The sequence below is a fragment of the Nansenia antarctica genome (genome assembly GCF_963989245.1).
Source record: "Nansenia antarctica genome assembly, chromosome: 7".
Taxonomy (NCBI): domain Eukaryota; kingdom Metazoa; phylum Chordata; class Actinopteri; order Argentiniformes; family Microstomatidae; genus Nansenia; species Nansenia antarctica.
The window spans coordinates 54,119,807-54,138,973 of record NC_137677.1 but is presented as its reverse complement, the minus strand read 5'-3'; the positions used below and the strand labels follow the sequence as shown (position 1 = coordinate 54,138,973).

General features: G+C 44.1%; 2 protein-coding genes across 2 annotated transcripts; both read left to right on the top strand.

Moving 5' to 3' along the window:
* Positions 1 to 811: 811 nt before the first annotated feature.
* LOC308161523 (NADH-ubiquinone oxidoreductase 75 kDa subunit, mitochondrial-like) lies at positions 812 to 7,163 on the top strand (the record flags this gene model as incomplete). The annotated part of the gene is made up of 18 exons (XM_080535544.1): positions 812 to 893; positions 1,354 to 1,448; positions 1,574 to 1,681; positions 1,767 to 1,843; positions 1,981 to 2,062; positions 2,223 to 2,353; positions 2,662 to 2,847; positions 3,757 to 3,891; positions 3,983 to 4,097; positions 4,289 to 4,434; positions 4,684 to 4,812; positions 4,995 to 5,124; positions 5,212 to 5,372; positions 5,523 to 5,677; positions 5,796 to 5,971; positions 6,064 to 6,198; positions 6,388 to 6,460; positions 6,542 to 7,163. The coding sequence occupies 18 exons, from the start codon at positions 812 to 814 to the stop codon at positions 6,631 to 6,633; spliced, it is 2,208 nt and encodes a 735-aa protein (XP_080391670.1). The 3' UTR covers positions 6,634 to 7,163.
* Positions 7,164 to 9,930: 2,767 nt separating this feature from the next.
* On the top strand, positions 9,931 to 18,958 carry ino80da (INO80 complex subunit Da; the record flags this gene model as incomplete). The annotated part of the gene is made up of 9 exons (XM_080535530.1): positions 9,931 to 10,148; positions 10,271 to 11,076; positions 11,257 to 11,362; positions 11,908 to 12,132; positions 12,327 to 12,436; positions 12,627 to 12,760; positions 12,881 to 13,107; positions 13,243 to 13,400; positions 15,115 to 18,958. The coding sequence occupies 9 exons, from the start codon at positions 9,931 to 9,933 to the stop codon at positions 16,125 to 16,127; spliced, it is 2,997 nt and encodes a 998-aa protein (XP_080391656.1). The 3' UTR covers positions 16,128 to 18,958.
* Between the last annotated feature and the right edge of the window lie 209 nt (positions 18,959 to 19,167).

The window sequence follows — 19,167 nt, the reverse complement described above, 5'->3', positions numbered from 1 at the left end:
ATTATATATAATATTTAACTATTACATCTGCTCGAGCTAATTGGATTACCAGAATCGTGACGCAGCAGCGCGAGAGAGGAATTGACCAGTCAGTCAAAGATACTATGTTTTCGAGTTGAGTGAAGCCAAAACAGCTGCAAGGTAAGTTTGGACAGGATCCTTATAATATCACAAATATAAGGGGGGGGGGCACATGATATTTTATAACTTGTCATTACTATTCTAGCTACATTAGTTAGCTAAGGTTACTGCAATTGACTGTGATGATGAATGTTAGCTAACTGGCTGTGTCACGTCTGAAGATGCTAACGTCATGTAGCTAGCTAGCTGCTGCTGCTGCTGCGACACACACACACACACACACACACACACACACACACACACACACACACACACACACACACACACAGCTCTTGCAGGTGTGGGTAACAGAAATATGCTGCTTTGCGACTTTTCCTTCGTTTCTAGCAGCTGTCAGTTAGCTAATCCGTGACATAAATAATCGTTTTATTCTTCCCAGATGATGTTTGCAGAATGCAATTCCTTCTTTAATTGGGTTAATCAGAGCTAGGTTAAACCTCATGTATCATGCGTGGCTTTCTGCGATCATAGTGTAATAAGGGTGCTTTTTAAATGCAATTCCTTCTTTAATGGGTTAATCAGAGCTAGGTTAAATTCCATGTGTCATGCGTGGCTTTCTGCGATCATAGTGTTAATAAGGGTGCTTTTTAAATGCTGAAGAATGCCTTGTGATGCCTCCGTTATTAGGAAATACACAAAACAACATGGTGTTGTCTTTTCTCTTTCCAGCATGTTGCGTTTGCCTGCGGTGAGCCGGGCTCTCTCGGGAGTGGCTCAGAGCCTCACAGGGGACGTGACTGCCGCCAACAATGGTAATAATGATCCTTCATTATTTTATTTATTTTTTATTTGCCGTTTTGTATATTAGGGCTATTATGTCTGCAGGAGTATTCTCTTGTTCTGCCATTGGGTGAAGTCAGTCAACAATTATTTATTCCACTGCCCGTGCCTAACAGTGTCCTTGAAACCTTGTCCCACTCCGGGATTAACGACAGGTTTACATATTTACATATTTGCCTAGGAGCAAAATGAGAGTGGGTGCCAGGCCATGTAATGGCTGGTATGGTGACATCAGATCTGCTCAATTTAGTGCAGCTTGTTTATTAAGAAGGCCTTTCTTGTGGTGGGTCTTCTGATTTAACTAATTCATGGCATAACAGGATTAAATAGTCAAACTGACAGTTTGAAATACAAATAGAGGACTGTTGTTTACATTTAGGATTGTGAGGACTTTAGGATTGAGGATGTTGTTCATCTTATCTGTGCTTTCAGTACGCACTGCAGCTACAGCAGCAGCCCTTAACCTGGTGGAGGTGTTTGTGGACGGGAAGCCGATCATGGTGGAACCTGGAACCACGGTGCTGCAGGTAGTAACATGGACTCCTAACTGTATTTAACTATACTGCTGTCTTTCTTCATTTGTAGAAAAACGTATTTTGGCTATGAATAGAAGTCTTGTGGTTGTATTTATTTGATGATGTCTGGTTTTTAGGCGTGTGAGAAGGTGGGAGTGCAGATCCCTCGCTTCTGTTACCATGAGCGTCTGTCAGTGGCAGGCAACTGTCGCATGTGTCTAGTGGAGATTGAGAAAGCGCCAAAGGTAGGCTATGCATCTTGTAATTGTCCTTGTGGACACTCTTTTAGTCTAAAGCAATCATTAATGAATAAATGCATATCTCTTTCAGCCAGTGGCAGCATGTGCTATGCCAGTCATGAAGGGTTGGAACATTTTAACAAACTCTGACAAAACAAGGAAAGCTAGGTAGGATAAATCTGAAACATGTCTCCAATGAGTTGTTGGTTCATGTGTTGCTAGTTGCATGTAATCATCCCCAATATTACTTACAGTATTAATTACATTATGTATGTAACCTACATTTTGTATGTGTCATCTGTTAGAGAGGGTGTGATGGAGTTCCTGTTGGCCAATCACCCTTTAGACTGCCCCATCTGTGACCAGGGCGGAGAATGTGATCTACAGGTAAACATAACATATTCTATATGCTATAGCTAGGTTTGAAGTAATGTTTGAGTGTTGACAAATGGGAGGGACTAGCAATAAATGTTTTGCATAACTCACTGTGCTTCGCTTTGGGTTTATCATTGCAATTTATATATGGTTTTGTTTTCATTGTATGCAGGACCAGTCCATGCAGTTTGGCAGTGACAGAAGTCGGTTCACAGAGAGCAAGAGAGCTGTAGAGGACAAAAACATTGGTCCACTCATCAAGACCATCATGACCCGCTGTATCCAGTGTACTCGCTGTGTGCGGTGAGTCCAACTAGTCAGCTAGACTCGCAGTGTTTCTCAACCCTCTCCTCGGGGCGCCCCAGCCGCTCCACATATTTGATCTGTTCCACCACCAGCACACCTGATTCAACTAATCAAGTACAAACCATAATTGCTTTGTACTTGATTGAATCAGGTGAGCTGGTGGTGGAACAGATCAAATATGTGGTGCGGCTGGGGCGCCCCGAGGAGAGGGTTGAGAAACACTGAACTAGAGCATTCATAATTGAAGTCAACATCTTACAAATAATTTCGTGGTGTCAGTGATTAATCTTTTGCCCCCTTTGCAGCTTTGCCAGTGAAATTGCAGGTGTGGAGGAACTGGGAACCACTGGCAGGGGCAATGACCTGCAGATTGGCACTTATGTGGAGAAGATGTTCATGTCGGAGTTGTCTGGGAATGTCATTGACATATGCCCTGTGGGAGCACTGACTTCCAAGCCGTATGCTTTCACTTCCCGACCTTGGGAGACCAGGTATGTATGTGCTAGGGGTGCAACGGTTCAGTTGGCCCACGGTTCGGTATGAACCTCGGTTTTTGGGTCATGGTTTCGGTTCGGTTTCGGTACGTGTTTTGTTCGTAAGGAGAAAACAAATGCTACTATTTATTTACAAACTGTTACTTTACTTTATTTTGCTTATTGAACTTTAACATTCAGACACATTCCAGAATATGACTGGTATTGTATAATATACAAAATATTAATATATATAAACGAACACTTTCAAATGTAAAAATATATAAATAAACACTTTCAAATGTAAAAGTGCCTCTTAGACTTGACTACTGGTATAGGAGAGGAAGAAATAAAAGTAAAAGTGCACTTTAGCCATGACAGCTGGTAGCCCATATACGCATTATGCACATATTATGCGCATATACGACACATGTAAAGCAATGCTTGCAGAAACGCTTCTGTTCTGTGTTTTCGTTCCCTCATCATTGTATTTAATGCCAAAACTGAAATGAACGACCCCACAGCACAGATTTGTAGCAATCCGGGGCTTCCTCAAACTATTGCCATGTTCTCAACTCCGCTCACCGTGAACAAACATGTGAACAAGAAGCAACTGCGTTCCAGACAAACTCGACCCCCGACTTTCACTGGAAAAACCGACATTCACTAGTTCGTATTGAACCGTGGATGGAGAACCGTACAGTTCAATATAAAACCGAGAACCGCTGCACCCCTAGTATGTGCACAGTCTGCATATAGTACAAAGTGGCTCTTTGAATAAAGTCCAATGAACTGAATAGATATTTTTCGCTCCCTGTAAAAGCTTAGCATTCCAGTAAGATTAGCATTCCGTTATGAGTCTTTTTGAAATACAATAGTTTGTGGCATTTGTGGTTGTTGTCAACATACATGTGTCTTTCCCTACAGGAAGACTGAGTCCATTGATGTGCTGGATGCTGTGGGTAGCAACATTGTGGTGAGCACCCGGGGTGGGGAGGTCATGAGGATCCTCCCTCGCCTCAACGAGGATATCAACGAGGAGTGGATCTCAGATAAGACCAGGCAAGCTGACGACTAGATGAAGGTCACGTTGACCAGTATTATCGGTCCTTCTCTTTTAGAAAATGTGTCTTAACTACCTTCTGATTGGCAGGTTTGCTTATGACGGGCTCAAGCGGCAGCGACTGACTCAGCCAATGGTGAAGGATCAGTCTGGACAGTTGGTGGCCACTTCCTGGGAAGACGTTCTGACTCGAGTTGCTGGGGCAGTAGGTGATGCATTTCCTGTTTGTTTAGTGGATTTCCTGTTTGTTTAGTGTCTATAGTGTTTAGTATGTATAATATAAACACAGAGAATCCCCAGTGTTTCCTAGAGCCTTATCTGATGTTCCCAGAGTTTCCACATTGTTGTAAAGGTGTGTAGGCCTGATTTATGAATCATGAAAGATTTCTTTCCCAGTTACAAGGAGCTCAAGGCACCAATGTAGCGGCCATTGTGGGGGGAATGGTGGATGCGGAGGCTCTGATTGCTCTGAAAGACCTGATGAACCGCTTCAACAGTGACAGCCTGTGTACTGAGGAGATCTTTCCTATGGCAGGGGCTGGGTAAGACAGTGCTGGGATGAGTAGTATCGCTGTGGTCTAATACTCTACCTGATGTGTGCACTTTTTCACACCCCCTATCATGGATACTGAAGTTGTCGATTTCTATTAGTATGTGGTAGAAGCTGAGGAACCTCCCCCTAGCCAGAGGTCCACGAGTCCATGAGGGGAGTAGACAAGTGCACACTTCAGGGAGACGGGGAAGGTATAGCGATACAGTGGAGCTCTGATTCTTTGTATGACTTCCTTTAGATCTGACCTGCGCTCCAACTACCTGCTGAACTCCTGCATCGTTGGCATTGAAGAGGCTGATGTGCTGCTCCTGGTTGGCACCAACCCACGCTACGAGGCGCCACTTTTCAACGCGCGCATCAGGAAGAGGTAGCTAGGATTTATGTGCAGTCAAATCTATTGGCATCTGAAATTTGCATGAAATAACTGCCAATCCTGTGGTGCTTCCAGCTCCTGATTTACGGTCTGTCTTTAAGTGGAAACTATAAATCTGAGGAGTGTTGCCACTGCAATGACTGGTATTTCAAGCATGCCTGGTGTCTCTCCAATAGTTGGCTCCACAACGAGCTGGAGGTGGCCCTAGTGGGACGAGAAGTGGACCTGAGCTACACATACGATCATCTTGGGGAGTCTGCCACGGTTCTACTGGAGATAGCAGCTGGGACTCACCCCTTCTGTCAGGTAATTATGTTGCCATTTCTGATAGTGATAGACACAGTGAATACTGTCAAGGAGAATTGTTCAACTTGTCTCTACTTCCTTTCCCAGGTTCTTTCCGAGGCAAAACGCCCTGCAGTGGTGGTGGGCAGTGGTTCCCTGCAGCGAAAGGACGGGGCTGCTATACACGCAGCAGTGTCCACCATCGCTCAGAATGCTCGGGTCAGCAGTGGAGTAGAGGAAAGCTGGAAGGTTCTCAATGTGCTTCACAGGTAATAAACATAGCTAGCTCTGAGAGTGAATTAAGTGATTTGGCGTTAAAACGATTGATGCTGTATTTAGGTTGATTTTTAAAGATTTCTGAAATCTATTAACATAGAGGTTTTTAATAGAACGTTACCTCTGTCCGTCTGTTACTACAGGGTGGCCAGTCAAGTGGCTGCACTGGATCTTGGATACAAGCCAGGCGTGGAGGCAATCAGGAAGAATCCACCCAAAGTCTTGTTCCTCCTTGGGGCTGATGCTGGTTGTATCACCCGCCAGGATCTGCCAAAGGACAGCATTATCATTTATCAGGGTCAGGAAAGCTCCTCCACAACAGCATAGACCTACAACCTTTTGATGTGCAACATTTGAAAATAAGATCCGACATAGTCATGCTTATGTAGCCATGCTGTTCCCATAACTCTGCACAGGGCATCATGGGGATGTTGGGGCAACGATGGCTGACATCATTCTCCCTGGAGCAGCATACACAGAGAAATGTAGCACCTATGTGAACACAGAGGGTCGTGCCCAGCAGACTAGGGTCGCTGTGACTGCTCCAGGCATGGCCAGAGAGGACTGGAAGATCATCCGGGCCATATCTGAGGTAAACTACTGATTCTCTACAAAAAACTGTTTCCATGTCTTACTTTGCAGTCTCATGACTTAACCATATCTTTTGTTTTTCTACCCCCAAAGCTTGCCGGAGTGACTTTGCCCTATGACACCATTGACGAAGTGCGTGACAGATTAGCTGAGATTTCCCCCAACCTGGTGCGATATGATGACGTGGAGGAGGCCAACTACTTTAAGCAGGCAAATGAGCTGTCCAAGGTCAGTTGTAACCCTGCACCCATGCTTAACATTTTTTGCTTGAGCACCTTATTTTATATGAATTGTTCTAATGTAGGGAAATAATTGCCCTCAGGGTGAACCCTCCTGTGAATATGTTGGGTATTTTAACATATTTATATTATTATGCTGTTCGGGTTGGTGAAGAATTAACTATTGTGTCTCTCTCAGGCTGTGAACCAGACTGTCCTCACAGATCCTCTGGTCCCTACACTGCTCACAGTCAAAGACTTTTACATGACAGGTGAGATTGAACTGCTGACACTCTGCTTGTTCTCTATTACTGTATAAGAATGTTCTTTTATATAATCTCTCTTATCCACAGATCCTATCAGCAGAGCCTCCCAGACGATGGCTAAGTGTGTGAAAGCAGTGACAGAAGGAGCACAAGCTGTGGAGGAGCCATCCATATGCTAAATCTCTATTTTCTGGGTCATCCCCTTCTACATGTAGTAGATGTCCAACCAAGTTGGAAACATACACGCAGACTCTTATATATGCTTAGGAACATATTTATTTGCAGTACAGTGTCATTGTAATAGAAGCCTGTTAGACTCTTACTTGAATATAGAATTACGTTGCACATACCTACATAAATGTATATAGAATTAAGTTGCATACACCTACATAAATGTATATAGAATTAAGTTGCACACACCTACATAAATGTATATAGAATTAAGTTGCATACACCTACATAAATCAGCAATGCAGTACAGAGTCAATGTGTTAGATACATCTTCAAAAACAACTTATGAATTCATGTAAATACATTTAGGAGTCATTGTAAGAGATGCCTATTCAACTCTCACCTACCTAGTGTCCATTTAATACCGAATGCAGTCAATCACCTTTCAGTTCCCTACCTACTATCAGAAATCCATTTCATATAATTATACCGCTGTGAATTGGGTAAATATTGAATTTTCCAGAATGATAATTGATATTCTTTGTAGATAATGTTAAATACAATAATAAATAAAAATAAACAATTTTTTGGTCAGTAGTAATTTATGTGCTTTGGTAAAGGCCTTTTTCACAATAATTGTTGGTACACCTTAGTACTTAATAAGGATTCCTTAATTGTTTTCGTTTGCCATAACAGCTTGATCTCAGACTCAATGTTTATTTCAAACCTAACTATAATTGAAAAAGATGAACGGTTTGACCAGAAATGTGTAATAGTACTATCAATGCCTATTTATAGGTGCATAGGTAGGCCATTGAAAGTGCATCCCTGGTCGCAGGATGATGAAAGAGAGGCAAAAAGATCAAACTAAATTATCGGAAAATGTACGCCTATCAGAAAATTGGAATTGGAAAAGGAATGTTTTAGATAACATTTAGATAGTTATAAATGTAAAACCAACCATAGATGTAAAAAAATAAATGAATCAAGAGAAGCCAGAAATGTAAATCTGATTAGCATCCAACTTTCTCTTGTTGACGTCTGATCGGCACGTGCTGTATCAGCACTGGGCAACAGTGTTGCAGTGGACAGTGATGCTCTCATTCACACACCAGGAATGATAATGACATCAACCATGGGCAGATCGAAATGGTCATTTGTGACATTTTCATTTGGAGACATTTCTAATTTCTCTAGTATATTTCTAATGTCTCTATGTTGGTGTGCAGCTACCGTCAAAGAGCACCGCACCATCCATGCACTAAGCAAGACATTACAACATTGCATTTCTTCATCACACAAAGTTGAGTTTCCAACATGGTTGTTCCAGGTTGTTGTTGCACAGTGGACCGGTGTCATGTCCCCGCAGTGCCGGTAGTGGTGCTGTGAGGAGTCTGCTGTGGACTGAAGTAACATCCTCAGCAGCCTCCTACTTGCTAATATTTGCTGTGGATAATCTAACATTTACATGCATCAGTATTTTAACTTATATTGTTTCCGAATAGGAACAATATTAGCATCGTGAAATATCGAATATCGATGCACAAGTAACCCAGCTGATTCTAATAGGCATTTCTACTGTTGTCTACCCGGAGCGAATACCCTATACAAGCCTATACCAATTGAAGGTAAGCGAAGCCACTTTATTTTCCAAGCCCCGACTTGGATTTTTGGCCGAGCCCGGTTATGGAGAACCACTAGTCGGTGGCGTTGACTACCCGAGGCCGCGGGATGACAAGGTCTGCTAGGCCTTGTGTCACAAACCTTCCGTGTTAAAGATTAATTCGTGATTGTGATCTTTTAGCTATCATACAACACACGATTCGGATGGATCATTCGGTCTTCTACAAAACACATGCCCCCCGTATTAAGCCGTATTGCTGATCGAAATGTATTTATTTCCTCATTAGAAGATGATGGGATGACTTGCAGAGGCAATGTTGTGTTTTGAAGGCCTTCGCCAAAGGGCCTCTCCGCCTCCCTGGCCTTTGTTTGGGACTAAATGTCTTACAGATTATGTCGATTTTTTAAATGAAATCCTGCTGGAATAAAATGGCGAATTTCTGAAACGTCACCTAATACATGTCAATGTGTAGTAAGTGCACATAGTATTTCATAGAGATGTGATCGTGTTATAATCTGCCTAATGTTTCCGTTTCCTGGCCAACGCTACTTGTGTGTTTTTAGCGTAGCGAGCTAAAGGCTTGTGATGCTTTTAGCTAGCTAGCATTTCGCTTTTCGATTATATTAATAGCAGCTTACTCTGCAAGTATATCGTTTGGATGCTAATTATATTGCAGTTTGAGAATACGTTTCCATGTGTGTGTTTTTTGTGGCTGAAATGTGTAGTTAGTATTCATAAGCAATGTTACCTTTTCGCTAGCTAGCTAGCTTATCAGAGCTGCACAGAGAGCTAGCTGGATGCCTCATAGATCATATTTTGTTTAGGAAATGTTCGATCTCGCACCTTGGCACCACTAATGATGCTATCTATCAAGTTTATTGCCGAATGACTTTGTTCTTATTGAGAATACGACCCTTATAAGTGTTGACAATTATACATGTCAAACTATTGCATTTGAAGGTGAGTAATGTGTGCACATATTCAGTTTATTTGCATTTTGTAGTTACAGGTAGAACATCATTTCTACAATACGTGTGTGTGCATCTGTGCATCCTCATTCACATGCATGTATTGTATCTAACGTCTCATGTTGGACATTATAAGGTGCATTACCTCTTTTAGGCCATATATATATTTGCTTATGCCTAGCTCAATGTTGATTCCATAATGCACTGACTGCCCTGCCCAAATGATAGTTCTCTAATCCCACCTGCACAGAATAAACCCAATCAACAGTTAACATGATTCTGATCAGCCCACTTCAAGTGTGTATTGTAGTATGGTAATGAGTGCTACAGTGTCAATGTAATTAACAGACACACATTTAAATGAATGGGTCATCAAATCTGTTTGCATGGAGGCATTCAGCCATGGAAAAGATTGCTAGATCAATTTCTTTTCTCAACTCACATTTTACAAATTGTGTGTGCGTTTGTTTGTGTGTACCTTTTTTTATTACATGATTTAAAGTTAGACGTAGGCTAGCAACAGCCAAACTGTAGAGACGGAAAACCTTCTGTAAATTAGTTAACTTGGTTACAGAATGTTACAGACTTGGTTACAGAATGTTTTGTTTACATATTCGGGGTTAGTCTATGTGATTAGTGTTGGTGATGCAAGACTCACATTCTCTTCCTGGCTTCTCCCATCAGCTGATGTTCTCAAGGACAAGAGTCACGTGATGTATGAGGGCAAACACATACACTTCTCGGAGGTGGACAATAAGCCATTGTGCTCATACAGCCCAAAACTCTGCAAGCAGCGCAGACTAAATGGCTATGCCTTCTGTATCCGTCATGTCCTGGAGGATAAGACTGCCCCCTTCAAGCAATGTGAATATGTGGCCAAGTACAACAGCCAACGATGCACCAACCCTATCCCCAAGTCTGAGGACCGCAGGTGAGTGTGGGGTCACAATAGAAACGTCTTCTGACTGAAGACTACATACATATCTTTGCCATTTTAAATGCTCTATATAACAGTTGTATATTGTATGTTAATGATGTGTGCCTGCTTTACAGATACTGTAACAGCCACCTGCAAGTTCTTGGCTTTATCCCCAAGAAGGAGCGGAAAAAGAAGCAAGATGCATTGGAGGAGATGCGCTCGCGGCCTCACCTGGAGTCAGTGGCTCTCAACATAACTGTGCCCTCATTGGCTCTGAAAGCTCCCAATGGTCTGGATGAGCTGCCTCCCTCTCCACCCTGCACCCGCCTGTTACCCCTCCCTGACGGGGAGCTCCTGGACCCTTTTGCCTTTTACGAGGATGACACGGACGGGGAAGAGGGCCCTACTCGGAAGGGCTCCGCTGTCAGGAAGAAACTGCAGAGTCGGCTGGTGCTCAACCACAAACAACAGCTCCACCATGACACTGACCTCCTCCAACCACCTCCAGAGCACTTTAGCCCCTCTCCGAACTCCCGTGCGCACCCCTCCTCCCCCCTCCATTCGCATCTCCCCCGTCAGCAGACAGGACTCCTCCAACCTCCTCAGCACTCGAACATCCCCTCTTTTGTTCTCCAAGGACAGCAGCAGGGTTTATTATGCAAGCCAGCACCACCTCAGACCCCAGCCTTTCTGCCTCCCAGGCTACCCCCCAACACAGCTCCCAGCCCAGTGCAGTCCTCCACTCCATCTCTCAGCAGAAAAATCCCCTTCACTGCCCCCCCCCTGCCATCCAGTATCTGGGACAGTGCTCAGCAGCATGTGGTGGCCATGCACCCGGCTGCCTTCTCACCGCCCACTGCCTGCCTGGCCAGGTTACAGCATCTGGTGCAGCTTTGCTCCCAAAGACATCAGGAGCACGGAGACCTCTTCCCCCATCTAGGTACCTTATTACATCACTCACATACCGCTTTCATAACTGGAATGTATTTGTATGGTTTGTGTGTATCTAATGCTTATACAAGGGGTAAGACAATCTGAGTAAGATATTATATAGATGATTTACAGGATGCTGCTGAGCCAGAGCAGCTATACTAACTACTACTGATACTAACTATTTTAGGGTTGGACTGGTCTGAAGACAGTGCAGAGGATGATGAAGAAGAAGCAGAGAGAGTCCCACCACATCATTCCTCCTGGAAACTACCGGACGGGTACCTGCAGGACATGTAAGTAACTTCTTTGCATTTAAATATTTATTCAGACATCTGACATTTAGGGATGCTCCGATCTGGATTTTTGGGGCCGATACCGATCACCGATTTTTTTCCTCAAGATCAACCGATACCGATACCGTTCTTTTTTTTAAATACATAACTGTAGGCCTACTGACTGGATAGCCTACATATTTTTTGCTTTTTAGACAAAAGTTTTGATCCATTAGGCACCAAGCAAACGCAGACCCATTTTTATGGCATAGTAAAGGTCTGGCCTATCACCCAGTTAGGGCCTGAAGCCCAAGTCAGTCGATATGGCTGTATAAAAGACATCATAAACGTGGCCTTCATGGTTTACATACTGTTACGTCCTCCTATGTTTTCTGTTCAGTTATCTGTCTTCCCCCTGAAAAAAAAAAAAGATCGTTTTTTGCGATCGGCCATTTTTGCCGATCACCGATCGAGTCATTTGGAGTGAAATCGGCCGATTCGGTGGCCGATAAATCGGAGCATCCCTACAACATTGATGAATGTTAATGTAAACCTTTCCCACACAGCTCTGATGAAGATGTCGGAGGCTCGCGGAGAACGCGGCTGGCTCGACTGTGTACGTACCTCCAAGAAAAATACAAGCATCTGTGCAGGCAGGAGAGGGCAAGCATGCGCCAGAAGAGATACCGCTATGCCTTCCGCAAAGCCATGCTGCACGCTGCCAGTAAAGACCCTGACTGTGCTGGGCAGCTGATGCAGGAGCTGCGCAAGGTCTCCCGGACCTCCTCAAGGTACCCAGGCTAAACAACCGTCTTGACTGTACCCTCCAATTCATGCAATGGAGTCTGACCAAGCAACTACCATTCCTACTTGAATGTCCAAAAAAGTCCTATGACCTCAATAATTAATTTTCTGATGTTTGGAGTGGAGTGAGTGTTGATGTGGTTGTGGTCTCAGTGCTGATGTGTGTCTCTCGTCTCCTCAGTGTGGGGCCAATGGGCCAGCAGGACATAGAGACGGGCATCTGCACTGGCAGCACCAAGGGCCAGGCCTGCAACAACAGAGCTCTGCCCTTCACCCGACACTGCTTCCAGCGTATCCTTTCCACTACTCTCATCCATGGCACATTGGACTGCTACAACTACAACTGCTACAGCGCCTATTGGGGAATGTGGCCATTCCAAAATGTTGTATAATAGATTTATTGGTTTCTTTTTTCAGACATGATTCATGCGTTTGTCATGGTTTTCTCTATTGGAGTGTTTCCTTCATGGGTTTTCTGTAGACATCCTGTTGAATCGCTCCCAGCAGCTCTTTTCCAGTTGCACAGCCAAATTTGCAGATGGACAACAGTGCTCCATCCCTGTGTTTGACATCACGCACCAGACACCGCTCTGTGAGGAGCATGCCAAAAAGATGGTGAGTTCCACGTCGTGAACCACGTCATCATCTTCGAATATCTATAGCTTCAACAACATCCCCCTCAGGTTCTGTTTTAGCTTCCCAGTAATGGAATACTCTACTGTTGTTGTTGTATAGGATAATTTCCTGCGTGGGGATGGTAACCGAAGAGTGCAGCACCAGCAACAGCAGCAGCGTAAGCCACGCAAGAAGACCAAACCGCCGGCGCTCACAAAGAAACACAAGAAGAAAAGGAGGAGAGGCCCGCGGCGGCCCCAGAAGCCCATCCCCCCCGCGCTGCCCCAGGGAAACCTGGGCATGCCCTCCTCCAGCAGCCTGACCATGCCCACTCAGGCCAGCATCAGGTCAGTCACTGAACGCCTCAGCTTGTCTGACCTCCTCTCCTTCACTTACACACTTACACCCAACTCTGTGGATATTCACTCAGCTTTCTTAGGCTACAAAATGATGATGTGATCTTTTTCTTTTTTTGGTGGCAGGAGTCCCTCGACCCCCGAGCTGAGCACAGACGAGCTTCCTGATGACATCACCAATGACATGGCAGACATTCCAAATGACCTTGAGCTGAACCAGGAGGACTTCTCCGATGTGTTACCCCGGCTCCCCGATGACCTGCAGGACTTTGACTTGTTTGAAGGTACTTTCATGTATTCTTATTGTAATCGGTTTCACCACTGTATGTCATGCAGTTGGTTTAGTTTTAAGTCACATTCTGTTTATGTCTCAACCTCTCACATTACCTATTGATCACTGAGATGGGGGAGATGGTAGGTAGGTCTCTGGAGTGTGGACTCACCTTGATGCGCCCTCTTCTTGCTGCATATATATATATTACACAGTTATGGCCAAAAATATTGGCACACCTGCTCTTCTGTCAGATAATGCGCCACTTCTCCCAGAAAATTGTTGCAATTACAAATGCTTTGGTATTCACATGTTTATTTACAAAAAAAGCGAAATCTGATATCATTCCACACAGATCTCAACATTTTAAGAGATCATTGTATTTCAAGCATCTAATGCTCCTTGTGGCAAGTTACCTTTGTGGGAATATAGAAATCACCCTTGCAACCAGTTAAGATGGAGAAAAGTTGACTCAACCTTTGTGTTGTGTGTCTGTGTGCACCGCACTGAGGATGGAGAACAGAACAAAGAGCAAATTATTCTCTGAGGATTTGACAAACAAAATTGTGGCAAAGTAAGGACGATCTCAAGGCTACAAGTCCATCTTAATGTTCTTGTGTCCACTGTGCGCAACGTCATCAAGAAGTGTACAGCCCATGGCACTGTAGCTAACCTCCCTGGACGTGGACGGAAGAGAACAGAACTTTGTTCGAATGGTGAATAAAACAACAACTTCCAAACAAATTCAAGCTGACCTGCAGGGCAGGCACAGGCTACAACAGTGTCAGCTCACACTATCTGTCGCAATCTGAATGAAATGGGACGCTATAGTAGGAGATCCAGGAGGACCCCACTGCTGACAGACATAAAAAAGCCACACTGGAGTTTGCCAAAACTTACCAGGGGAAGCCAAAATCATTCGGGGAAAACGTCCTGTGGACAGATGAGACCAAAACAGAGCTTTTTGGTAAAGCACATCATTGTTACAGAAAACGAAATTAGGTCTTCAAAGAAAAGTACACGGTGCCTACAGTCAAACATGGTGGAGGTTCACAGATGTTTTGGGGTTGCTTTGCTGCTTCTGGCACCAGATGCCTTGACTGTGTGAATGGTGTCATGAAATCTGAAGGCTACCGAAGAATTTGGGGGCGCAATGTAGGGCCCAGTGTCGGAAAGCTGGGTCTCCGTCAGAGGTCATGGGTCATTCAGCAGGGACAATGACCCAAAGCATACTTCAAAAGGACCCAGAAATTGTTTAAGACAATGCGTTGGAGAGTTCTGAAGTGGCCAGCAATGAGTCCAGATCTAAATCCCATAGAACACCTGCGGAGCGATCTCAAAACTGCAGTTGAGAGAAGGCACCCTTCAAATGTGTGCGACCTGGAGCAGTTGGCAAAAGAAGAGTGGTCAAAAATTCCAGTAGAGATGTGTAAGAAACTCATTCATGGTTACAGAAAGCGATTGATTAAAAATGTTTTCCAATAGGTGTGTTACCAAAAATTAAGTTCTGTGTGGAATCATCAGATTTGGCCTTTTTTCTCTGCTTTTTTGTGTTGTTCCAATGCAAACAAAAGAATACATGTGAATACCAAAGCATTTGTAGTTGCAATAATCTTCTGGGAGAAGTGGTGCATTATCTGACAGAAGTACAGGGGTGCCAATATTTCTGTCCATGACTGTATACATCTATATACATGAGAGAGACGTGTGTGTGTGTGTATCCTCAGGTAAGAACGGAGAGTTGTTACCCACCACAGAGGAGGCTGAGGAGCTGGTGCGTGCGCTGCAGGCCATGGGCTCCTACCCAGACTCCCTGGTGTGCCTGACATCCATGGCAGACGGAGTGGACCATCGGGCCATGGCTGTGTTCCCTGGACCGGTGGTCCAGCCCGGGGGGCTGGGGGACCTTCTGAACGGACGCATCCCACCAGAAAACTTCTCCAGCCTGGAGCTGGAGGACAATCTGTTGCACTCTGCTGGGGGTCATTTTCCCCCTTCGTCTCAGCCCCCAGCCCAGACTCCTCCCTCAGGGCCTAGCCTGACCACCTCGGCCCCCACGGCCACCCCTTCCAGCACCCTGCTCACACAGAGCCCCCTGGCAGACCGAACGTTTTCAAGGACACACCCGCCCCACATTCTGGCTAAGCCCGAGGCGCCCACCTCTTCTCCCCAGGGCAGCCACTACAGCAGTGAGCACGTGCCATCTCCCTACAGTGACCACATGTCCTCTCCCCATGCCAGCTCCTTCCAGACAGACTCTCCCCTCCTGCTGGAGGTGCCTCTGAGTGGGGTACCAGGCCCCCCGCGCTCCTCCTGGAACAACATCCCCATGCCCCTAACAGACCCCACACAGTTTGGCAACCTCATAGGACCGGAGGGCCACCTCATATCCACCTCCCTGTCCACTCCCCCCTCCACCACCCACTCTTTGACTCTGCAGCCTATGGCTGCCCTCTCAGCGATGCCTCAGAGTGGCCTGACAGGCTTGACTGCTCCCCCTGTCCCCTTGTCCTCTTCACCCTCCTCCTCACCACGCGACCTTCTGACCTCCACCCAGCCCAAGCAGCAGCTCCCTCAGTTCAGCGCTGCCTTTGGCCACCAGCTGGTCTCCCACAGTGGAATCCCCAAGGACGTGCAGCCCAGTCACAGCTCCACAGCGCCCCCTACTGGCTTCTCCATAGCTAGTGCCACTGCTGCAAGTGCCAACAGTGCAATGCCCCCCTTCCCACAAAGTAACTGAAAGTAAGCAGTGTGCAGTAGCTGCAGGTCAAACAGTGGACTCTAGAAACACATTCACTCAGAGTTTATTCATTTAACCATTTACTTCCATCTACTACAAGTGTGCAATGTGGTAACGGTGCACTATTTTATCTCGATTTTGCACAACCTCAGATATTCCTCGCTGTTAAATGATTGATGATATAGCCAATTGGCTGTCGTAAAGGGTAGGAAGAGGTTGTTTCCCTGCGTGAGTCCACTGGTTTGATTTGTATGCGACTCCAGCATTACACCAGCAGGGGGAGTTGTTGGGAAGACTTAGTGTGGTGGAGGTGGCTCAGTAGAAAAATGTACTGATGAACATTGGTGGAAGGACCTTAGGAGTCAAGATTATTCCTATCATAGTGATGGCAACAGTGCTAGAGAATTCAGTGACAGCCTCAATCAGTGGTCTTTTTTTTGTATTTCCAGTTTAGTCTTGTCTAACAGCCATCAACTATATCCTGCCTTGCTCATATGATCATTGCATTAGTTAATTTGTCTCTCACACATGGCTCCATTCACCTTTTTGAAAGAGATTCTAGTATAAATTGTGGTTTGGTTGTGTGACCCATTATGAACTAAACTATTCTGTGAAGTCTCATCATGAAGTAGAGTCCCACCCTCCAGGGTTTAACAGACACAGAGAATTCGCCAAACCACTTTTAAACAGCTGTTTTTATATTGTATATAATTGCTCTTTTATTAGTTTACTCAGAAACTTAAAAAAGATCTTTTGACCTCACCATTGGTTCTGGGATTGGTATGGGTGAGCTATTAGGCACTTGAAAGTAAATCTGGTTACTTTAAGCAATAAACACATTGACATACTCTATTGTCACAGTATTGTAATGTAATTGTATTGGTCTCCACTTTATGTATCTTCACTATGTAATCCAATCTGATGTGGACCAGAAAATATGTTTGGGCCTGTATAACTCTGTGTCATAAACCTGTTTTTTAAATCAAGGCGAAAATGATAAATAGTTGTCTGATAAATAGAGAATTAGACTGTCGGTAACAGACTGTTGATCAGGTCAGACCAACTTCTCTTGGGTCACACTGAGTAGTAAATGAGAAAAAAACAACACTTAAATTGATTGGCAAGGGTAATGATGGCCAAATCCAGGGGCTTTAGTGTCCACAACTCTATGGTGCTCTCTGGTCTCAGATATAATGGCCTTTCTAGGGGCATGCATGCATGTAGTCCTACATGAGAGAGGAATTCTCTTAACTTCAGGAACCCAGTGGTAGGACGAGAAACGTAGATGTCAGACCCAACTTACCCAGTAAAAGACCAAGAGAAAGATGTGTTTAACTAGCAGTCTATATGGATATGGTGAATGGGTATATGGACATGTGAAATGAGAGTCGCCTTGTTTTACCCTCTGTCAGCTGTTTGTTTGTGTGGTTGTGTGAAGCCACGATGTAAACTGGTGCAATGAGCATGTCTGAGTTATAGCACTCTCTGTTGTACTCAAAAGCTCCAATATCAGGTGAATTTTAAGGTCAACGATGCATGGTAATTTGGGTCCCAATGTTGACACTGTTAACTATATGGTTAGGGAATGAGGATTAAATCTACCTGACAACTCTTCCCTATCTGGGTTTTAGTACCTATTATTACAGCAGTGAAATCATGGGTTTTGGTAGACTTTTTTTTAGAAACTGAAATATTCTCAGACATTGTTGAGTATTAGATATATTTATAGAGTAGCAATCTCTCTACATTGGGTTATATTGGTGAGTTAATGAGTGGATTGAAAATGCAGTAACATAAAAGAAAAAAAAATATTGTCATTTTGCAAAGTAGTCGATGGAGCCGATGTTTGTGGAACACCTCTTGTTTTAATGGCTATCAAAATGCTTGTAATTTCTCTTAAAAGTGGAATGATCAATGTTTGTGTACACTTTGACATTTACTTCTGACAAAATGTCTATAATGATGTACGACAGTATTTTTTGATAGCTATTAAACTCCAGCAAGCAGTTGCTGCTGAAAGACTGGGATTGATTAGGGGCTACAGTTGAGTGTGACACCACAGCATATCTCCATATTCCCAGCATATTCACAGTGACTTCTGGACTGTTTAGATCCGCCCATATGCATCATATACCATAACCTATAAGCAACACCCATCATAAGATTGGAATTAAACATACACTTACTTGACACACCTTCCTAGGACTGTAGTAAGACTTTGCTGTTCCCAGTAGTGTCCACATCTGATTCAGGACACTAACCAGGCCAGCTGTGAAAAGGCCCAGTTCATTCTCACAGTTCCAAAGAGACAACATAATAGAGTAGACATACAGAACCAGACCAGACACTTCTAAGTTTCTTTTCCTTTTGCTTGACCACAGCATTGTCGTTCCTAGATGTACAGCCCCTAGGACTTAGGTGGGCTGGAATGTTTTTTTTTAAATTTGCGTAAGGAAGACGATACTGCTGTATTCACCAAGCATGAGATTAGATTCATTGCACAGTTAACTCCCCACCAACCATATAGAACAAAATCAACAGGGCTCTGTAGGCACTTGTAACTGCTTGAAATCTGAGAGATGGCTGACAAATTCCTATACTCATTGAATGTACTGTATTACTGTTTTTAAACATGATAGGATGAGCTAATAATAATCTAGTCACCTTTTGTTATTGGTCCTTGTTTAATTTGTCTAAGGTATTTTTTTGTATACAAAGGTTTACATTTTTATGTATATTTTTCTTGTGTACAAATGATGTAATATGTGTATAAACACTGTATGTAATATCTGTATATAGTGTGACAAAATTTGATCTTTTGTTTTTGGATGTATAAATAAAACTTGCTGTGAGGTATTCGCTGACATTGGCTGTGTCGTGTTTTTATTTCCCTCAACTGGCAACCAAATATTTATCGAGCTTTGAGATTTTTAAAGCCGATTGACATGTTGGTCAATTATAACTTGAGAAAAAGGTAGGCTATTTGGAAGAGGTTTGTCCTAGCCTGCTTGGCGTCACTGTCATTCAACAGCAGATGAAT